At 43.6% G+C, this 17,993-nt stretch overlaps 1 protein-coding gene across 2 annotated transcripts in view; it reads left to right on the top strand.

The window, feature by feature from the left end:
- The first annotated feature begins 3,023 nt into the window (after nt 1-3,023).
- LOC306795145 (myosin phosphatase Rho interacting protein) overlaps nt 3,024-17,993 on the top strand; it is a 43,232-nt gene continuing 28,262 nt past the window's right edge. Inside the window, exons 1-3 of one of the 2 annotated variants that reach the window (XM_079293542.1) lie at nt 3,024-3,844; nt 6,188-6,265; nt 7,940-8,005. In XM_079293542.1, the coding sequence (XP_079149668.1) occupies nt 3,725-3,844; nt 6,188-6,265; nt 7,940-8,005 (264 nt within the window). In that variant the 5' untranslated portion in view covers nt 3,024-3,724. The remainder of the gene's footprint in view (nt 3,845-6,187; nt 6,266-7,939; nt 8,006-17,993) is intronic. The other variant, XM_079293543.1, reaches the window with a different exon arrangement.

The following is a 17,993-nucleotide window of genomic DNA, read 5'->3' as shown; positions in this document are numbered from 1 at the left end:
AGCAGATATGAACATGTGAACTCGCTATCGTCTTGGCTTCACTGATAGAAAGCCATTATTATTTTCTCTTTCCTAAATCAGCCCAGTCTCCCCAGGGATTACGTTCACATTGGACAATTACACTGTATACAGTGTATCTCCATTCACCGTAAATGCAACAGGTAGAGTGGCATTTTTCAAAGTAATTTGTGAACCTTTGATGCCAGAGACTAGACTGTTTCAAAACAACAATTGACGTGGACTTTTGTGATATTTACCAATGCAGACAATCTTTCCGTTGCCTGAGCGATGCCTAACCTCCAAGATGTTAACTGGCGTGCTGCTGTTATGTTTTCACACTCGTAGCGCCGCTAGATCAGCAAAACTACAAGATGGATACAGTTAGGCACATTGAGGATAATGTATCAACATGCAGTTCAATGCAGGAATAAATGCACGAGTGTTTTTTTCTGCTTGACTTCTGGAGATTAGAGAACGATTGGTTTCAGAGCACAGTGTTTGAGAGGAGTACGTGTGTTTAATCAGTCATTCATGTCTGAAGTTGTTGAGAAGCAGGTTTAACTTATTTTGTCTTAAGTGAAAGCCTTTGTATGATTATTAACCTTTCTGAATAATACATCATGATACCTGATGTATGGCGCAGTGTTCGGGTACATACAATGTTATAACTACATAACTTGCCATCAACACGTCATTTTGCCACAAGATCTGAAATGACTCTCTGTGTTTTCATTGTTACTTCAATATATTATATTTATGTTTTTCAGTTGATTCTCACTTTGTTGTCTACCAGTTACACAAATGTTGAAACACAAAACTGAGAAGAACGAAAATGTTTATGTCAATAAATCAATGAAATGTTCGAAATTGGGTTGTAAAAGGAATAATTAGGATGATTTGATGAATTTTTGTGTTATGTTTCCCCCTGACTTAGACGTGATAACAATCTTTGTATTAGTTACCTTGACACTGCTGTCCCATCACACCACCTCAAGCGCCCTAAATAAAATCAAATTTGAGAAAATGAATGCCTCTTTATTGACAGAATAAATTAGGTTGTGTGTTTGCAATGAGGAGTCCGTTTTGAGGCCATATTTCTGGACAGAATTTCAGAAGAATCTTATTGCCCAGCTTGGAAAAAACATATAAATACTATTTGACTTGAATGAATCTGCCCATGACGACAGATACTATTGATCTGGTTTTCTATACTAGAGATACCTTCACTCTCTCTGTACAGCATGTATTTCTTCAGCATGCAAATTTCAGTCAGAATCAGTGATGAATGCATTGTTAGAACCGTCACTTTAGCAATGAAGTAGCTGGAATTCTAATAATCCAACTTTCTTGTCTACCTGTCAAAATCAAGAGACAGAAGGTCCAGCTTAAGATAAACTACTTTATGGAAGAATGCAAGCAAAAGGACAACCAAAGTACATCAGTGTTTCCACACTCTTCCGCTACACTCAGTGTCATCAAAAGTCTTCCATGACTACATTTCCACAATTTTAATAGTGTAATAAGATATGATATCTATCCTTTTGCAATAAATTCGATTTTCTAGTGTGAGTTCTGCTTTCATAAGACAACAAGTAGGCTTCCAGTATGTTCCAAAGCATGTCAACATTTTAATAACGTCACAACATTCAGTTACACTTCATGTTTTCACTCATAAAACCAGCCACATGGTGGAAGAATCGCAAAATTCCCTGACTTAACGTCACCTGCACTCTATCTCTCATGCATTCACATTTGAATTTGCTGACATGTTTGTACAGCATGGTTTTATTTATTTTACCATCTCCAAACGTGACTCCCACTCAGTCTTGGACACAGCCATTGCATATTTAGGACCAACAGATGGTGCTCTGGAGCCTTGGCCCAGAACTCCACTTCAGGATCGCTCCCCCTGTTTAAAATGAACATTTGACAGGCTTTGTTTATTCTATATTTGGGCATTATATTTGAGACATTCTTTTTCTCTACTTGCATCTATCAACATGTCATTTAGTTGTAGTAGTAGTAGTGTAAAGAATAGCCTCCATCACGGTCCCTTCCTTTGTAACTTACTATATCAGCCCCAATAATAAAACAGATAATGGAAACAAATGGAAACATTATAAAGTGTTCATTCATGCTCTGCATCTGTTATCAAATATAATAAATCAATCATTTTTAACTGGAATTTCCAAGACTATAGTGTTACAGAGTGTTGTGTCATGTTATGAGTAAAACATACACAACATTAGAGATACATGATGACATTTATGTCGTGAGCTTTTGTTTGCCTGCTCTCATTTGTTTAAAAGTAGGTCATAAAGAAACGCTTCTGTGTATTACTCAGTGCATTATATGGATTTAGACTTTTGCATGCACACACGAAAGTTCAAATAACCAAGGTGTTATCATGTTTAGATTAAATATAATCGTTACCAAGTAAAACCTCAATAATTACCTTGTGACATTTTCATCTGAGGGAACACAGTTTTGACTGTTTACCAATTGTTTAATGTTGGACAAAAGGAAAGAATTAGAAATGTTTGGACAAATAGTTACACTTCTTTTACTTGTTTTGTTGTTGCTTTTTTGTCCTGCTTTTATGGATTTTAAAGCTTAACAAACCACAACACCCCCCACCCCCGAATAAAAGCAAGGAATAAGCTCTATAATAACTAGGGTAACCTGAATAAACGTAGCCCACAGTCTGTCTCTTCAGTTGGGAATGACAAATATTATCTCAGGCTCATATGAATCACGTCACAGTTTTACACAGAAGTTGTTATTTGTTATCGCGGGCTCTTTAAAGCCCACCTAGCTTGAGCGAGAGCGTTGGAGATTTTCGAGGATTTCTATTGGACAGTTAACACACGGCCTCCGTTGTGGGCGCGTGCGATTGGTCGAGGTTGCTGTCACTCACCACTCCACTCATTCCTGAGCACCTCCCCGGCTCTCCACCTCCCCGGCTGTACGGCCCAAACGAGGATTTTCACGAAAACAATCAACCGCAGACTTCGTACCAGTGGCAGCGGGAACGGTGCTACGACGAACGGGACCCGACGTAACGGATCCGACGGCGTGACAGCCGAGTGGATGGCGTGCGTGAAGTTGGATAACGGTGTTCGGCCTTGAAGAGAGACGTTAGACGCGTTAACTAGATTTCACGGCAATGCATGCGGTGTCACTTGTTCTGCAGAAAGACGGAGAGAGAGCGGCCAAAGTGGACTCGCTCCCTCGGTAGAGCCGCCCGATGGAGGCTGACGGGACAGTGAGCTCGAGGCCCGGAATGTCACCTGTGAAACGTCAACAGCTCGCCGGGGGACGTCTTTAAGGGACAGACCGCGCACACCTGTCCGCGCTTTCGACTACTCACCTGACAACTTCTTAGTACGCCTGCACACAGAAACAAAAGTTAGCAGGTCAGCGTTAGCTGCGGGAGGCGACCCCCTCAGGCAAGATGGCTATCATAGATGTCACTTAACGGGAGGTTTAACTTCTGCCTCAGGTAGTAGCACAGGACAGGTGAACACCACGCTATTTCCTATTTAATGGACTTCAAGCTCCTTTCTTAGAAAGTTGTCCTGTGATATTTCACCAGCAGCAAGTTGACTTCGACGCTTTGTGCTGCGAGAATTTAGAGTTTCTTTGTTTTTCAAAGAAGAACTTTTTTGATTTTTTGATTTTTTTTTTTCTTTGGTCTCATCAAGTGTCGCCTTCTCCGTGAGTCATGTCATTCAAAGACAATCCTTGTCGGAAGTTTCAAGCCAACATATTCAACAAAAGTAAATGCCAGAACTGCTTCAAGCCCAGAGAATCCCATTTGATGAACGACGAAGACTTGAATCAGGTGAACTCATGTTTTCATTTCTAACATTGAATATTCCACTAATATCGTCTTTGCAACCTTAACCTATATTAAAGGAGACGTGGAAGCCTGTTTTTTTTTTACTCGTCCGCTTGATGTGCACATGTCAAACTGTTTGTCATGTGTCAATAGCCCACGAACTGCAAAGGTCAGGCTCATTGGACATAATTCGTTTCTAGCCCGAGCGCATATATTGCCCTCAGTTCATGCAGATATAGGCCTCGCTGCATTCCTTATATCTGTGAAATCTTTTTAATTTGCTATAATCTCTTCCTTATTCTTTGCCACACTGCTGTCAAGTTCAGTCCTAAATGAATTGGAGTGTTGGTGCCTGTCAAAAAATCACACTGCTATGTTCCATTACCATATTCACAAATAAAGATGTCCCGATGATGCTTCCTACTGGACTGCGTTGTTGACAGTGTGACATCAGGGCACACTGAACTCCGTTGGCCTCTATCGTGATCACTTCTTCGGGTAAGCTGTTTTAACGGGACAGGTTAAGAGTCGCCGATGTCCACTCTGTTTATTATGAACGGCACCTCTGTGACCGATGCTTCTTCTGTTGGTAATCTCTTCAACGCGGCTGGGTGAGGAGGACGATAACATCGAACTGACATTGTGCACATTTCCCTGTAATTTCCCTCCGTCGTGACCGATGGCTCCTCTGCTGGAATGGAAATCGTCTTGAGATTATTTGTTCTTCTTCTGTGGAATCTCTGACCCACTGGCTATGAACCTCGTTCCTTTGATGACTGCACCCAGTGAAAGGTTAACGTCGGTGGTCAGAGGCTAGAGACCCGGGGGCAGGCTGGCCTTGTTCATTGTTTTGAGTCGTACTACGAGAACATGAGGGCCAGTCAATCTATTTCAATCCAGAACTGTTTTTCATTCCATTTCATTTGCTGCCCCACCAATTCATTCATGGTGTGGGGTAATAAGATGTTGGTTGGGGGGGGGGGGGGGGGGGGGGTTGCATTGCAAAATGAACACACGCAAACACACTCAAATGGCTCCGTTGATCGACTGACTCGGTGAAGGGTAAGAAATGGCCCAGATACATCTCGTCTGTTTCTCTCTCCCGGGATGACTTGTCGTTTGTGCTGCTGTCGGGTCATGTGAGGAGAGATGGGACGCTCGGTCTCAGTGTTCCTCCTTCGGCTTTAGACTAAAGCCAGGAGCACGCTAGTGTCCCAGTGTTGGTGTGATTCCCGCTCGACACTTCTTTCCAGCTGTTCCTTCCTGCAGCCACGTTATCAAATACCTTATCTACGGTGCTTTTATGTGTCACTTCTCAGGTTGTCTTTCAAAAGTTGGATATTGTTTCCCGCCCAAGCTCTTCACTGTCCAGGGTTACAGCTGGACTTCTGCTTGATAATTCCGATGATGTCATTTTGTTTACAAAATCGCTGAGCTGAGAAATATGCCGTACCTCGTGTCGTCAAAGCAAAACACGATTTTAGTGGATTATATTTGGCTTTACATGGGATGAAGTTATGACTGTAATCAAAACCACTGATCGAGGGACGCCGGGTTGCCGGGCGGCTTTAAATGTCAGAGCTTTTACACTTGATTCGTTGGCTGTTTTGTGCCGCAGACTTGGGAATGTTGTTGGATTGCGTAAGGGACTTAATTTCTTAAGCTCCTGACGTGTCGGTAAGATTTGAGTGCAAACCTATTTATTTGGTAAAAATGCGTGCTCCTGTACACACAACCTTGCAGTGGTTATGCAGAACTTTTTCTTTTTTTTTTTGGCTCAGCAAACAAATGCTGACAGCTGGTATGGCTAGAGTTCAAGTGCGTACCAGAACGATTTAAGAAACACTGCCAGGCCAACTTGCATTTCTCAGTGCGAGTTTGAATTGCAAATCTGCAGCCACAAAAAGCTCTCGGGCTCTGTGCCGCTTCTCTCCACTGTTTCTCATCCACTGTTTTTCTTGCTAACTTCTGCCTCTTGCCGCCCCCCCCCCCTCCACCCACCCGTCCGCCCACTTAGAGGATCAGAGGGAAAATCATGTGTGCTAGCCTTTCCTTCTTTTTTTTTTTCTTCTCCCAGGGCAGCATGGCGCTCTGGAATACAGCCAGCTGGAGAATGTAGCCTGCAGTCAAAGTGACCAATACACACCTTCCTGGGGTTGAGCTAAAATGTGTGTGTGTGTCCTTGTAACCCTGGCTGATATTGGGACACAGTTTGAAACTAGCGACTCGCCTCCAGTTATAATCGACAGTGAATTCAAATGTGCACAATTGAACCGTCAATTGACATGTTAACGTGCCTGTTCAAGTGTTTGCTTTCAAGACTGTAATTGTGTTTTCCTTCACCAGGCCAAGCCTATATATGGAGGATGGTTGCTGCTGGCACCAGAGGGGACAAATTTTGACAATCCCTTACACAGATCTCGGGTAAGTGGTTCCTTTGCTCGACTAGAAATTGGTTCTGTTCAGAACGGAGCACAGTTTTGTCTCTTCAACTTTTTTTTGACTCTATTTGACCCATTGTCTGTAGCTGCTGCTCAAACCAAGAGTGAGTTGAGAAGCTAGTCATTTCTTTTGAATTTAGTTTCTCATGTGACATCTGACAAACAGGAGGTCTGGTTATTGTGGCTCCTGTAGCTGTTTCATGGATTCAGCAGCTTCCTGTGGGAGGCTTGGCCCTCTATCAGAAGACGTCCCATTCTCCAGCAATAATGAGCCCAATATTGACTTTATTTCACGGGTCCTGCTCCCCTAACACCATCTAATGGGAGACTTGCTCTGTTGCGCCGCTTCCTTTATCAGCTCTCAGATTATACTGTGGTGGTACATCCCAAAGAGGAGTAGAGAGAATGTGGGGGAGGAGAAGGAAAAGTTCTCACAGCCACACTGATGGCTTCCATATGTTTTTCTTTTTTTTGGGGGGGAAAAGCACCTCTGGATCCTTCAACTCAACTCCTGTCAACAGACCGCCGCTGCTTTGACATAATCGCTGATGTGTTCGGCCGATTCTTACAATCAGCTTTTCTCCGCCGATGTATAATTGGTGGCCTGTAGTGCTGAGGTGAGCAGGCTGTGTCATTTCGACTGACCAACAAACAAACGACAGAGAAAAAAGAGCTGACTTGTTGGATGAGTCATGTTTTAGGACCACTTTAGTCTGACAGGATGCTGGTCTACGGTTGTAAGCCACTTATCTATCACCTTAAATGGATATGACCGAAGTGTCCCCTTTAACATCAACTGTGAAGCTTATCAGCACCCCTATCGAGACCTGCCGATGCCTTTTAGGTTACGAAGCACCTCTCAATATTTCATGGATTGTGCTCTGTTGGAATTGGAGCCCAGGATATTTAACACTGAGACAAAACGGTGCATTATGGAGGGGAGGGGGGGCAGCGCATCAAGCCAATGAGTAGAAGAGCTCAATGTAAACTGTCACCATGTCATTTGCTCAAATATTGGCAGAATTAACGATGTAAAAAACTATGATAGGCTTCATCTTCCCCAGTAGGCTGAGATCCATTAACATGTGTTTTAGGCAAACACTGACGTGAAACTGTCTGATATCATCTTTTTAAGGTTATGTGCATTTTACATGTATATCCTGTAAGACGGATTCATTCAGCTGTGACATTGAAAAACAGGGGTTTTACTAACGATCTTGATTTGCCGCCAGCTTGAAACCCTTTTTGAAGTTGTGATGTCGTAGAAAGTGTGCCACGGACTGGGACGCTACTGCACGGCAGCTGTTTCCAAAAGCGTGCTAGCCCTTGTGTATTTATGGGTTGTATGTGTGTGCAGTTCAGTCTAGTGGCAAAGATTCAAGATTTTAATTGCAACATGGACGGATTTATTTATAGATCCAGCAATAAAAATCTGCCTTTATAAACCGAACATCTGTCCACACTTCTAACAGTAGCTGCTTTGTTAAACTGTCGTAGCTAAAAGTGGCTCGTGTAAAATATAATACAGCTTTCAGAACGCAATCTTTTTCACATGTGGCTTCGTTCTTTACAAAATGCTGATGTGGCTCACTTCTGGGATTGTTATGATTGTTATATCTATGATGTCAGCAATTCAAAAATGTCTTCTTTCATGCAGAAATGGCAGAGGAGGTTCTTCATTCTTTACGAGCATGGCTTACTGCGCTATGCTCTGGACGAGATGGTGAGTAAAAACCTTCCTCCTAATAGTTTTTCCAATCGTTATCCAATAAAGGGCCTGCTCTCTTTTCAGTTCAGGCCCTGACCACTATGTGATTATCGACAGTAGGTGTTTACTGTGGCTTGATTTACTACAATATACATCCCACGACCAGGCAGTCGCCTCACTCTTGACATTAGCGCTCTTCTCATCCGACAGACTCATTTGCGAATGTGTTAAGCACTAAGCTAACTAGCGCAGCGGTGTCAAAGGGAATGGAGTGACAGCGTATGGTGAAAGTCATGTGACGAGCTGTGTGTGTTGGTTTCAGTGGCTAACATCCTTGTTGTGCAAGAGCCTCATGGTACCTTCCTGTTCTGAAAATAAAGAAATAAGTTTAAAAAAACAACTCAATACCAGGAACACTGATGTCTTCAGTGATCTGTGTTGTTGTCAGCTGTTTGGATATCTGTCAGTAATTCTAATGTTAAAATGTAGACTGCCTGTGTTTCTAGGTCACTTGTGTGAATACTAGTTTGTTGGTTCTATATGCACTGCAGCACGTGGGCAAGCTGAATATTGATTGACCCAAAGCAGCACTCCACAGTTTTTTTTTTTTTTTTTTTTTGTGGATGTGCTTTGAAAAGAGGTGAAAGCAGAAGTAGTTGAAACAGCACTTGCTTTGTTGCTTCTGACCCTATGTATGTGGCATTCTCTGGCAGAGGAGCGATGTGCTGAGAGGCTTTATGTAACAGAAGCAGCAGGAGCTGTGATGCTGTGTCGATTGTTCTTCTTTACTGTGCCCTTCAGGGTCATTTCTTTCCCCCTATAGAAATCCGCTACATGTTGAGTGGAAAGGCTATTTGCATCCAAGTTTTTTAGTTTTTTTTCTTAACTTAAACCAAGGTTTTTCTTGTACTAAACATGTCAAACAAAGTTTGGCCAAAATGTCAAACTCTATCCAATGAATTGCATTTTGTGTGTTTATTGGAAGAGACAAAGGAAAGAGGCGGATGTGCTCTTTCCATTCATCGTTCTCTCTCTCGATGTCACTCTTCATCTTTTCATCTCCGCTCTGAATGAAGGATCAAAAGGAGAGGAGGGGGTAGCAAGGGTCTCGAGCTGGAAAATATCAAGTGACACTAAATATAGAACCTCACTTGTCACACAACCCATTAGAATAATTGCTAAGTGTTGAATAATCGGCTGCACAAACTTGACTGATTTGCGATCTGGCTCTTGTTTTCTGTGGACAAAGAGGTAAAATATTTGGGTTACAGCAGATTCTATAGGGTTAGAATCTGATCGGCATTGTAGGATTTCATAAAATACAGTTTGATGCCGTGTTCACTTTTATAGACAGTGAAGGTAATGACGTAAAATACATATAGTGGCAAAACGTGGTCTGAATCTAAAGAAATATTAATAACACCAGAGCAGCTTGAGTGTGTGACTTTTTACTGGTGATCAAATCCAAGTAGCCCGTGTTGTTTTGCCTTTTTAGAAGTAATCTCAGTTTTGCTATTATTGCAACATTGTGTTTGTGCAGTGATGCCAAAATCCAATACTTCATTGCACCATTGATGTGCAGGAAGTTATTTGCCCGTACTGGATGATGGGTATGGTTTTGAAATTTGACACACAGCTATAAAGTATGCAGTAGTATGCATATAACATGCGGTTACAATGTTCAGTGCAAAATGTTTCTGATTGCTACGATCAACATTGAATACCAGAAAGAGACTTGACACTTAGATCAGTTTAAATGCTGTATTGTTAATGACATCGGGTCAAATCTAAAGACAGTACAACGTTGCTCCAGACCACATCAGAGCCCCAATCTGAGAGCACTGGTTGGGGTTGTAGATGAGGAGGTGCCCCTTCCGTTTTCCTCTCGGCTTGCTTTTATGACTCTTGTGTCTTGGCTCTAACCAAACCCAGATGGAGTGCGGTTCCAACCTGCAGGATGTGGCATGGCTCTGGGGGAAAGGAATGGGTTGGCGGAGACCTGGGAGGGATCACAGTTTTTAAAGCCATCGATTTGGCGTTGACCACCTACAGTGAACACCCAACACGACGCACCACTGCCATCATTTTATGCTCAGACCCGCTGTGGCTTTGTGGAGCTGTCAGTGAAAGTGTAGCGTCAGTATGGGCAAGATGAAGAGGGAAAAAGTGCTCTGATTGGAAGGATGGAGAAGGTGAATAGCCAAAAATGTTGGCCAGGATAGATAATGTGCTGCCATGCAAGGCTAATGTGTTAGTGCAGCTCTCAGCGATCGTTCTTGGCGTAGACCTCCGAAGACGAGAGTGTCCAAGGCTGAATTCTAGCACTTTACATTTTATTAGCTGTGGAACTGAGATAACTGTACTCGCTGTCGCTTCAGCCTCCAGTGTTCGCCGAGTGTACAAGCTAGATTCTCCCGGAGCAAACCAACGCAGTTATTTCAGGGGAGCGTTGCCAAGGCAACATGTTTTGTCCCTTTTGTCCAGCGGCCGTCTACCACGGCATGTGTAACATGGGAGAGAGTTATTCTCTGTTCTGTGGAGCGCTCTGGCTGTCTCTGGCCCGACTGAAGGGGATACAGGACGGAACACAGTGGCAGCAAAGCATGAGTGTGTGTGGGCTGAGGTTGTCTATGTGGTGAGCAAGCCTTTCTAGGTTTAAGTGTAGAAAAACATCAGACACTGTATGTGTGCAAGGCCGTATCGGACAGAGTTGTAGTTTGTGCTGTGTGTGCGTGACTCAATGCACCTGACGGGGGTTTGACTGCAGAGTCTGTCAGGAACAGGTGTTGCAAGGTTTGAAAAAAAAAAACCCCCGCTTTCGCCGTCTCGAGTTAACACTGTTGAGAGAAAGTGGTCTTATAATCACTCAGAGGTGAGGTAAAGAAACATGAGCAACATGAACAGAGGCCGCCCAAACACAACTGTGCGACTACGCCGTTCAAGGTGTTTAAGTGACAAAATCCATTATGGCCTCGCGGTGAGGGCAGGTAGGTGGGTGTGAAGAACTCAGCCTCAACAAAGCCACTTCAATGGCATCAGCGCGAGTTCAAATGATCGACACCCACACTCTAATAACGGCTTTGCTAATGTGGTCCTAAATATCCCACGCAACACCCAGCTGCCACTGACCTCGCATTGACCTAATTGTAACCTTTTCGGGTTCGCACACCCCCCTCATCATGTGATCTGGGATGAAATAGTTCTCTTTTGCAATGTCTCAATCTCTGTTGTGGTCTCTGAGCTCACACTGAATTGCAGCCTCAGTTTTTTTTTCATTTTGCACTGAAACTATTTTATGACTATGTACAATATTTCCTCACTTTATGTGGAGGCCATTGGAGAAGACGCTGCGCCTTGTGTTCTGATACTTGTCAATTTATCCCCGATTGAACATGCACAGTACACCTGCAAATACGGTGAGTCTACCTATTGAGTTGCACTGCACAAAAGGCCCATTCAGAGGCTCTTGAATCGCATTTGCCTTGAGAATGCATTGACTGCAGTTGTGCATCCCTCGTTGTTCCAAAGAGAACATGATGTTCTGATGACATTTCAGCTGTTGAAGTCATTCTCGTTTCATCTTAACTCGATTCATTTCCGGTGTTTACTGGATTTGTAAGAGTGGACCGCTGCCCCACAGCACAGTCCAAGAACTGAGAGAGTTTCGACGAACTTCCCTCCGTTTCCCACACACATTTGTGCGTTCTTTTAACCTGAGGCACACTATTCTGTTGCCTCTCTCCTGCATCTTTCAGACCCGAGCACATACAACCGCTGAGCAAGGTTTGCCCTCAAACTTGTAAGAGATTTTGATGTGCTGAAACATGCTTAAACTGGGCTATTTTTAACCAATTTTGAGGAGCTTTTGTTGGTTTGGGTATGACGATAGCTTTCTAGGGAATGGATGAGTGGGCAGGGCCTCTGTGCTGTGTTGTTGCCTTCAGGCACACTATGCAGGGAATAAGTGGAGGCTGACCAACCCGTGCCATCAAATTAGGGATACTTATAGCGGCGCTCCAGTCTTCCACTCGCAGCAAGGCATGGGAAACAGAGTGGGGAGGGAAGCTAAGGCTGCCGGCAGTACACACGTTTGTGTTACAGTACAAGATGGATAGATGGATGCTTTAGGATTGAAAGGCGGATTGGAGAGAGAAGCAGACGATTCAGAGGGAAAAGGGTAAATTGGATGTCGGTCACAGCTCGTGTTGATAAGACTGTAATCCCTCCATATTGGATCATTGTGGTTTGTTTACAGAGTGTGGGTCCTGGGTGAGGTGTGTGTTGGTTTTGTAGAGATATGCTGCGTGAGAGTCTTCTTTAACCCCTGCCCTTCCTTCCCCATGGTTCCAGTAGGAACTGATCTGCTGGAATGTAAACAGCCACGGATTACAGTGGGGTCACTGTTCCCATCGCACAAAGCCACAAAACCATGGGAACAGCCATTCATAGAGCTTGTAATCATCAGGGTCTCCAACACTGTAACGGCCACTCAACCCCCGCATCCAAAAAAAACTGTCGCCCAGTTTACTATATTTATAGAGGGACATTCCCTTGTTTTTGTTTTCATATACAGAAATGGGGAATGTTTTATCCCAGGACTTCCCGAGCTGTGGGCTGGGGGAGGCTGACCACAATGAGGCTGCAACACACAGGAAGTTATTCTCCCCAGTTTTGTTTTTCAACCACTGTGCCGGTATCACGACCGACCAGCAAGAGTTGAATGTGCGGCAACAGATTCGACATCTGAGCGTCATCCTTGAATATCTTTTCTTGTAAAATGTAATCGTTCACACCGATGTTCTCACGAGTTTATCAACCAGTGGGAGAATATCCATAACATGGCTTCCCTAATGTCAAGGCAACAGGGCAAGGTCTTCTCTGGTGCTGACCGGCAAATCGTATTTTAATCGTCAGAACGATATGTGACGCAAAAGACGGCCTGAAACACGATGAATAAGCACATAACCGAAACCCTGTATTTAACCGGCCCTGGGGCTAAAGACCGTAGTACTTATTATCACACTGCAGCCCCTGCTCTGTGTTGGGGCTGTGGAGGAGCTTTACACACACACACACACACACACACACACACACACAAGTCAGTGAGCAGCAGATCATAGAGGCTGCAGTGGAGATAGTGAAGTGAACCAGGTCAATTCAAGATTAACTGTTACTCGAGTTACGCTTGTTACTGTCAGTGATTGCAATAAAACCTTCACAAGTGAAAGTCAATCATTTATAAATACACCTGTATTTAGTGTACGTCACCGGGGATTTTATTGTGAAAGGTGGAATGGTTGGAGCGAAGCGGTGACGCGCTGTTGTTGGCGTAATGAAGGTGTTGCCGTCTCGGTGCGGACTAGTGAACCTCGGTGTTGTCACAGGGACGACTGAGGACAACATGAATCACGACTCATGACTCATGTCTGTGTTCTATATTCTTTATAAACGTCACTCAGGAATATCATTTCGTCTATTGACATTTTAGATTGGTTTAAAGTGAGATATTATACAGTTGATATAGTGACTTTTCTTTTATTACTGTTGCTGCTGTAGCAACATTTAGTTGTTTTTAAAATTAAAATTATTCTAAGAAGCAGGCCTACATAGGATCTAATATGCACATTTCAATATTTGTTTATTTATAGCAAGGCATATCTATATCGTAATGTTGAACAATGTTATCGCAGATTTTCCTCTCATCGTGCAGGCCTAGTTTTGTCGACCCAAACCAAGCAGCATGTATTTAAGCCACAGTTTCCCCGTCGGATCCAAGCCGAGAAGTCTACCGTACTCTGTTCTCACGAGAGCCGATTGACCCGACACGGACGCAACAGACTGCAGCTTCTACAGATATCAGCCCAGAAGCCATTTGGTAGTCTGTGATACATCGTACAGCTCTGCTTAAGCAGAAGGGCTTTGCTGTCCTCCAAGTGACCCAACATGCAGCTCCCCTTTCCAACTGAGTGCGTTGCTTTCTGAAGAGACGCGGCTTTACCATTACCGGGAGAGTATGATGAAGCTGAAGACAATGAAAGGGCTCGGTTGTATTTTCACTTGATCTACGACCAATCAGGCTCTCTGTCCGGCCTTTTCCTTCAGGACTTTCCAGTGCCTTGTCTGTGCTCGTCACGGTTTGCCTTGGCTTTAGCACTACACCATTCCGGATGTGGCCAAGATAAAAAAATCTTATCTCCTGAACTTCACTGTTTGAACACTTCAACTCTTTACAGTCACCCTGTCTGGCTCAGGACAAAGTCTGGTCTCTAAACGCTCCTGTTTAAACTCCTGAGTTTGGCCTGGTGTTGGCCACTAATCTACATGGCACTACTTACTTTTATTGTCTTTTATCTTTATTTATAGTGTCATTTAAAGCTTTTTGTGTGTGCGTGTTCCACAGCCAAAAGATCTAATGAGTCTAAAAATAATGTCTTCAAATGACTTGTTAGATTCAAATTACAGTCAATAAAACAACGATGTTCTCCAGTATGCCCTCTCAAACACACAGAAAAGGGGGACAAGCTGCCCCTCTTTGATTGGATGAGCAGAAAGTGCTCATGGGACTGACTGTATTGACCTGGAAATGCATAGAGAAATTGGTGCAAGTCGGACCATATCAATAAGAAGTCATATCTCTTATATCAGAAATGTATCATTTTAGTTCATTTTATTCGTCATTATATTTTATTGTAAGGTTCTTTAAGCTTTCACTAATGTAGGCTGGGAGCAAGTGGCGACAGTCCTTGTGTTCAACTCAGTGGTCTATTATTATGTTGGTGCTCACTGTTGCGTAAGCCTGTGGAGAGGATCATTTAACACAGGGCACCAGAGTGACATCGTGCTCATGGCAATTGTTTTCTCATAAAGTATCAGCTCTCTATTGATGTAGGATTCCAGTTGATTCCAGTTCCAGTCTCTTAACTTTCTCTTGTGGAAAACGATTGCCATGTTGGGTTGAGCACAAGGCTAGATGGCGGTCCATGGTGAGAGAACCTTAAAAAGGCTCTATTTTTTTTTTCAGGATGTCTTTTTACCGTCCACTTTGTACCCTCCTTCATTTTCTTGTTCTTTTTAATGATTTCCAGCTGTTCATTATCCAGAGACAGGCTGGCTCCAGGAGGCTTTGGCTAAACCAGTGTCCACTCCACTTGCTCGCTCCCCACTTCTACTTTCCCATTACTCGGTGCGATTCACCGTTCCTTCCTTTCGCCTCCTCACTTTCTGTTATTATGCCACTCTCTTGCATCTTTGTCTTTCATTCCAGTTCTCTCTGGCCAGTAAATCATTTGTGTTGGCGTGAGCAGCCAGCTGTATTGTGTAACTTCTCTCTCCCAAACCCTCCCTAGTCTACAAAGCCAAACATGGCCGTCCTGACTGACTGCTCGCTCAGTTTGTTCTAAACACTCGAGCAGGACACTGACAAAAGGTTTCATTTAAATCATCAGGCTGAGAGGTTAGCCAGCCCTGAGACGGGCTCTAATAAAACAGTCGGGTAGGTGTCTGGATGTGCGATGGTGGGGAGTGTAAGGACGCTGAGACACTAGAGAGTGAAAATACTGCTGTTGTGAATTACACACTGATGCACACCACTGTAACCCACCTGTATGTTGAGGTCATATCTGGTATTAAATAACATTTGGCAACACAATTTCTCATGCTCGTAAGCTATAGCTGTGTTACATCGCTGCAGTACGACATCTCGGTTGGATGAAGTCCAGTTGTAACCTGGCCCCAGACCAAGTGTGTGTGTGATACTGCTGCCTTGTGATGGCTTGCAGTAGCCACAGCTGCAGTTGAATGTCTTTCCGAGTCGCAACAGGTGCAGGTGTATTGGATGACCTTTCACCTCAGCTTGGCGACTCGCTAATCCAACCACCTGTTCAAGTCGGAGCTTTGCAGACTCTTTTTTTTTTTTTTAGACAGAAAGAAAGTGCAACCTTGGACTTGGGTTTGGTATAGTTCTGCATCTGATGATTATTTTGTACTGATTAATGTAACGATTATGTTTATGAATTGCTCCAGCCCTAGTCTGTTGATCAGTCATTTGAATACAATAGCAAGGGTATAGACGTATCTAGATGGAAATATTTAATATGCAGGTGATAAATATCTCCGGAGTAGAAGAAGCTCTTATTACCATTTCTGGGCAAAAATATTAAGATGCCCAAACTAGATTACAAACTGCAAATCTTTTGTTGTGTCTGATGGTTTGTATTCTAAATCTCTCCACGGACATCATTAAACCTCAATGCTTAATATACTGTCTGGATAAATGTGTCAATTACATACAGTAGTATATGTATATAATTCAATTCAATTCAATTTATTTTTGTATAGCCCAAAATCACAAATTACAAATTTGCCTCAGAGGGCTTTACAATATGTACACATTTGACATCCTCTTGTCCCGGAACCCTCACATCAGAACAGGAAAAACTCCCCAAAAAACATTCAATGTATGACACAACCACGACAGGAGGCAACACCTGGTCCAGGTAAACCCGGATACACAGGAACCTGTGAGGCGAGAAAGCACAGAGACTCTGGGGAAGAAGCAGGTCAATAATGTGCATTAATGGTATCTGTAGTATGAAATGGTAATGTGAGTAATAATAAAACTGATATTAGCAGTTGGAGTCAGCAGGGCCATGGTAGGAGGAAGGACCAGGGTCCAGATGAAACCATGCTCCATGGAAACCTGTGAGGAGAGGAAGCACAAGGACTCCGGGGAAGAGACAAAATCAGTACTGTGCATTAATGGTATCGGTAATGGGATTAATAATGTTAACAATGAAGATCGTAGTCGGTGTCAGCAGGGCCATGGCTGGTTGAAGAACCAGTGTCCCGATAAAACTGCGGTCATCCTGTGAGGCGAGAAAGCACAAATACTCCGGGGAAGAAGTAAAGTTAGTAATGAGCATTAATGGGACATCAATGCATACAGACGGAGGTGAAGAAGAGGAGGAGAGAGGTGCTCAGTGTAGGAAGTCCCCCTGTAGTTTTTGCCTCTACCAGTTTGTCCATGGGCCGGTCCAAGGCAAGCCAGAGCCAGCCCTAACTATAAGCACTGTCAAAGAGGAAAGTCTTAAGCATAATGCATTGAAGTAGTTTGGTTTTACGATGAAATGCTTTACCTGCTGTCAGCGCTGTTTTGGGCAGGTTAACTGCTAACCACCGGGCTTGTAGGACGCGGCTCTTCAGCCCTGCCAGCTCCAAAACTGAGGTATTAGCTGAATTCCCAAAGGAACATTTTCCAATACCCCCCCATTTTCCCTTCTGCCTGATGGGCTAATTTGCGTTGACTTAGGCTTTGGCAGACTTGCAGTCATTATCAAAGAGGTAGTGGAAGCCTGGCTGCACTCTTATGTAATGTCTTCACACGGTGTCGACTGAGTTGCAGAAACTAGCTTCTTGTTAGTTGCGCTAGAGTGGAACATATTCATGTGCCGCTTGTATCTTGATCAGAATAGTGTTCATTGGGACCATGCGACTTTACAATTGCAACCGCATATGATGGATGTCTGTTCACCTCGGCCTGCTGTCCAAAGTGCTGCGTCAGAGCACCGTGTGGGACGCTGCAGTAATCCAGACTCTGCTGCTTTTTGCAGCGGAGACAAAAAGCTGATCCTAGAGCTGCGACGCTAGGATTTACTGCTCTGGAAGTCAGTGAGTGATGGTACTGTATCGAGAGAAACATCAAGAAACTTGAAGAGCAGCACCGGTTAATAGTGGTGTTGTAAATATCAAGCGGTCCAATCGCAGGTTATCCAGTTGTACCGATTGTTGTTCTTGGAGGAGTGGAAGTTGCAGTGAGTTTATATTGGTGAGTGGTGTTCATGGATTGTGGTATGTGTTTCATTTTGGGCCTAATTGTATTATCAGTGTGTCGTGCACATGCATAAGCCACACTTTACTGCCTCCATGGTCCACTGATATTACTGCGATATTTGACAAGACTAAAATGTTTCACAATATGACATTTAGAGATAGCAATTATCTACAA

The sequence above is a fragment of the Melanostigma gelatinosum genome, assembly GCF_949748355.1.
Source record: "Melanostigma gelatinosum genome assembly, chromosome: 21".
In the NCBI taxonomy this organism is placed as follows: Eukaryota; Metazoa; Chordata; class Actinopteri; order Perciformes; family Zoarcidae; genus Melanostigma; species Melanostigma gelatinosum.
Note: the sequence above shows the minus strand (reverse complement) of the source record. Positions and strands in the feature narration are given on the sequence as shown.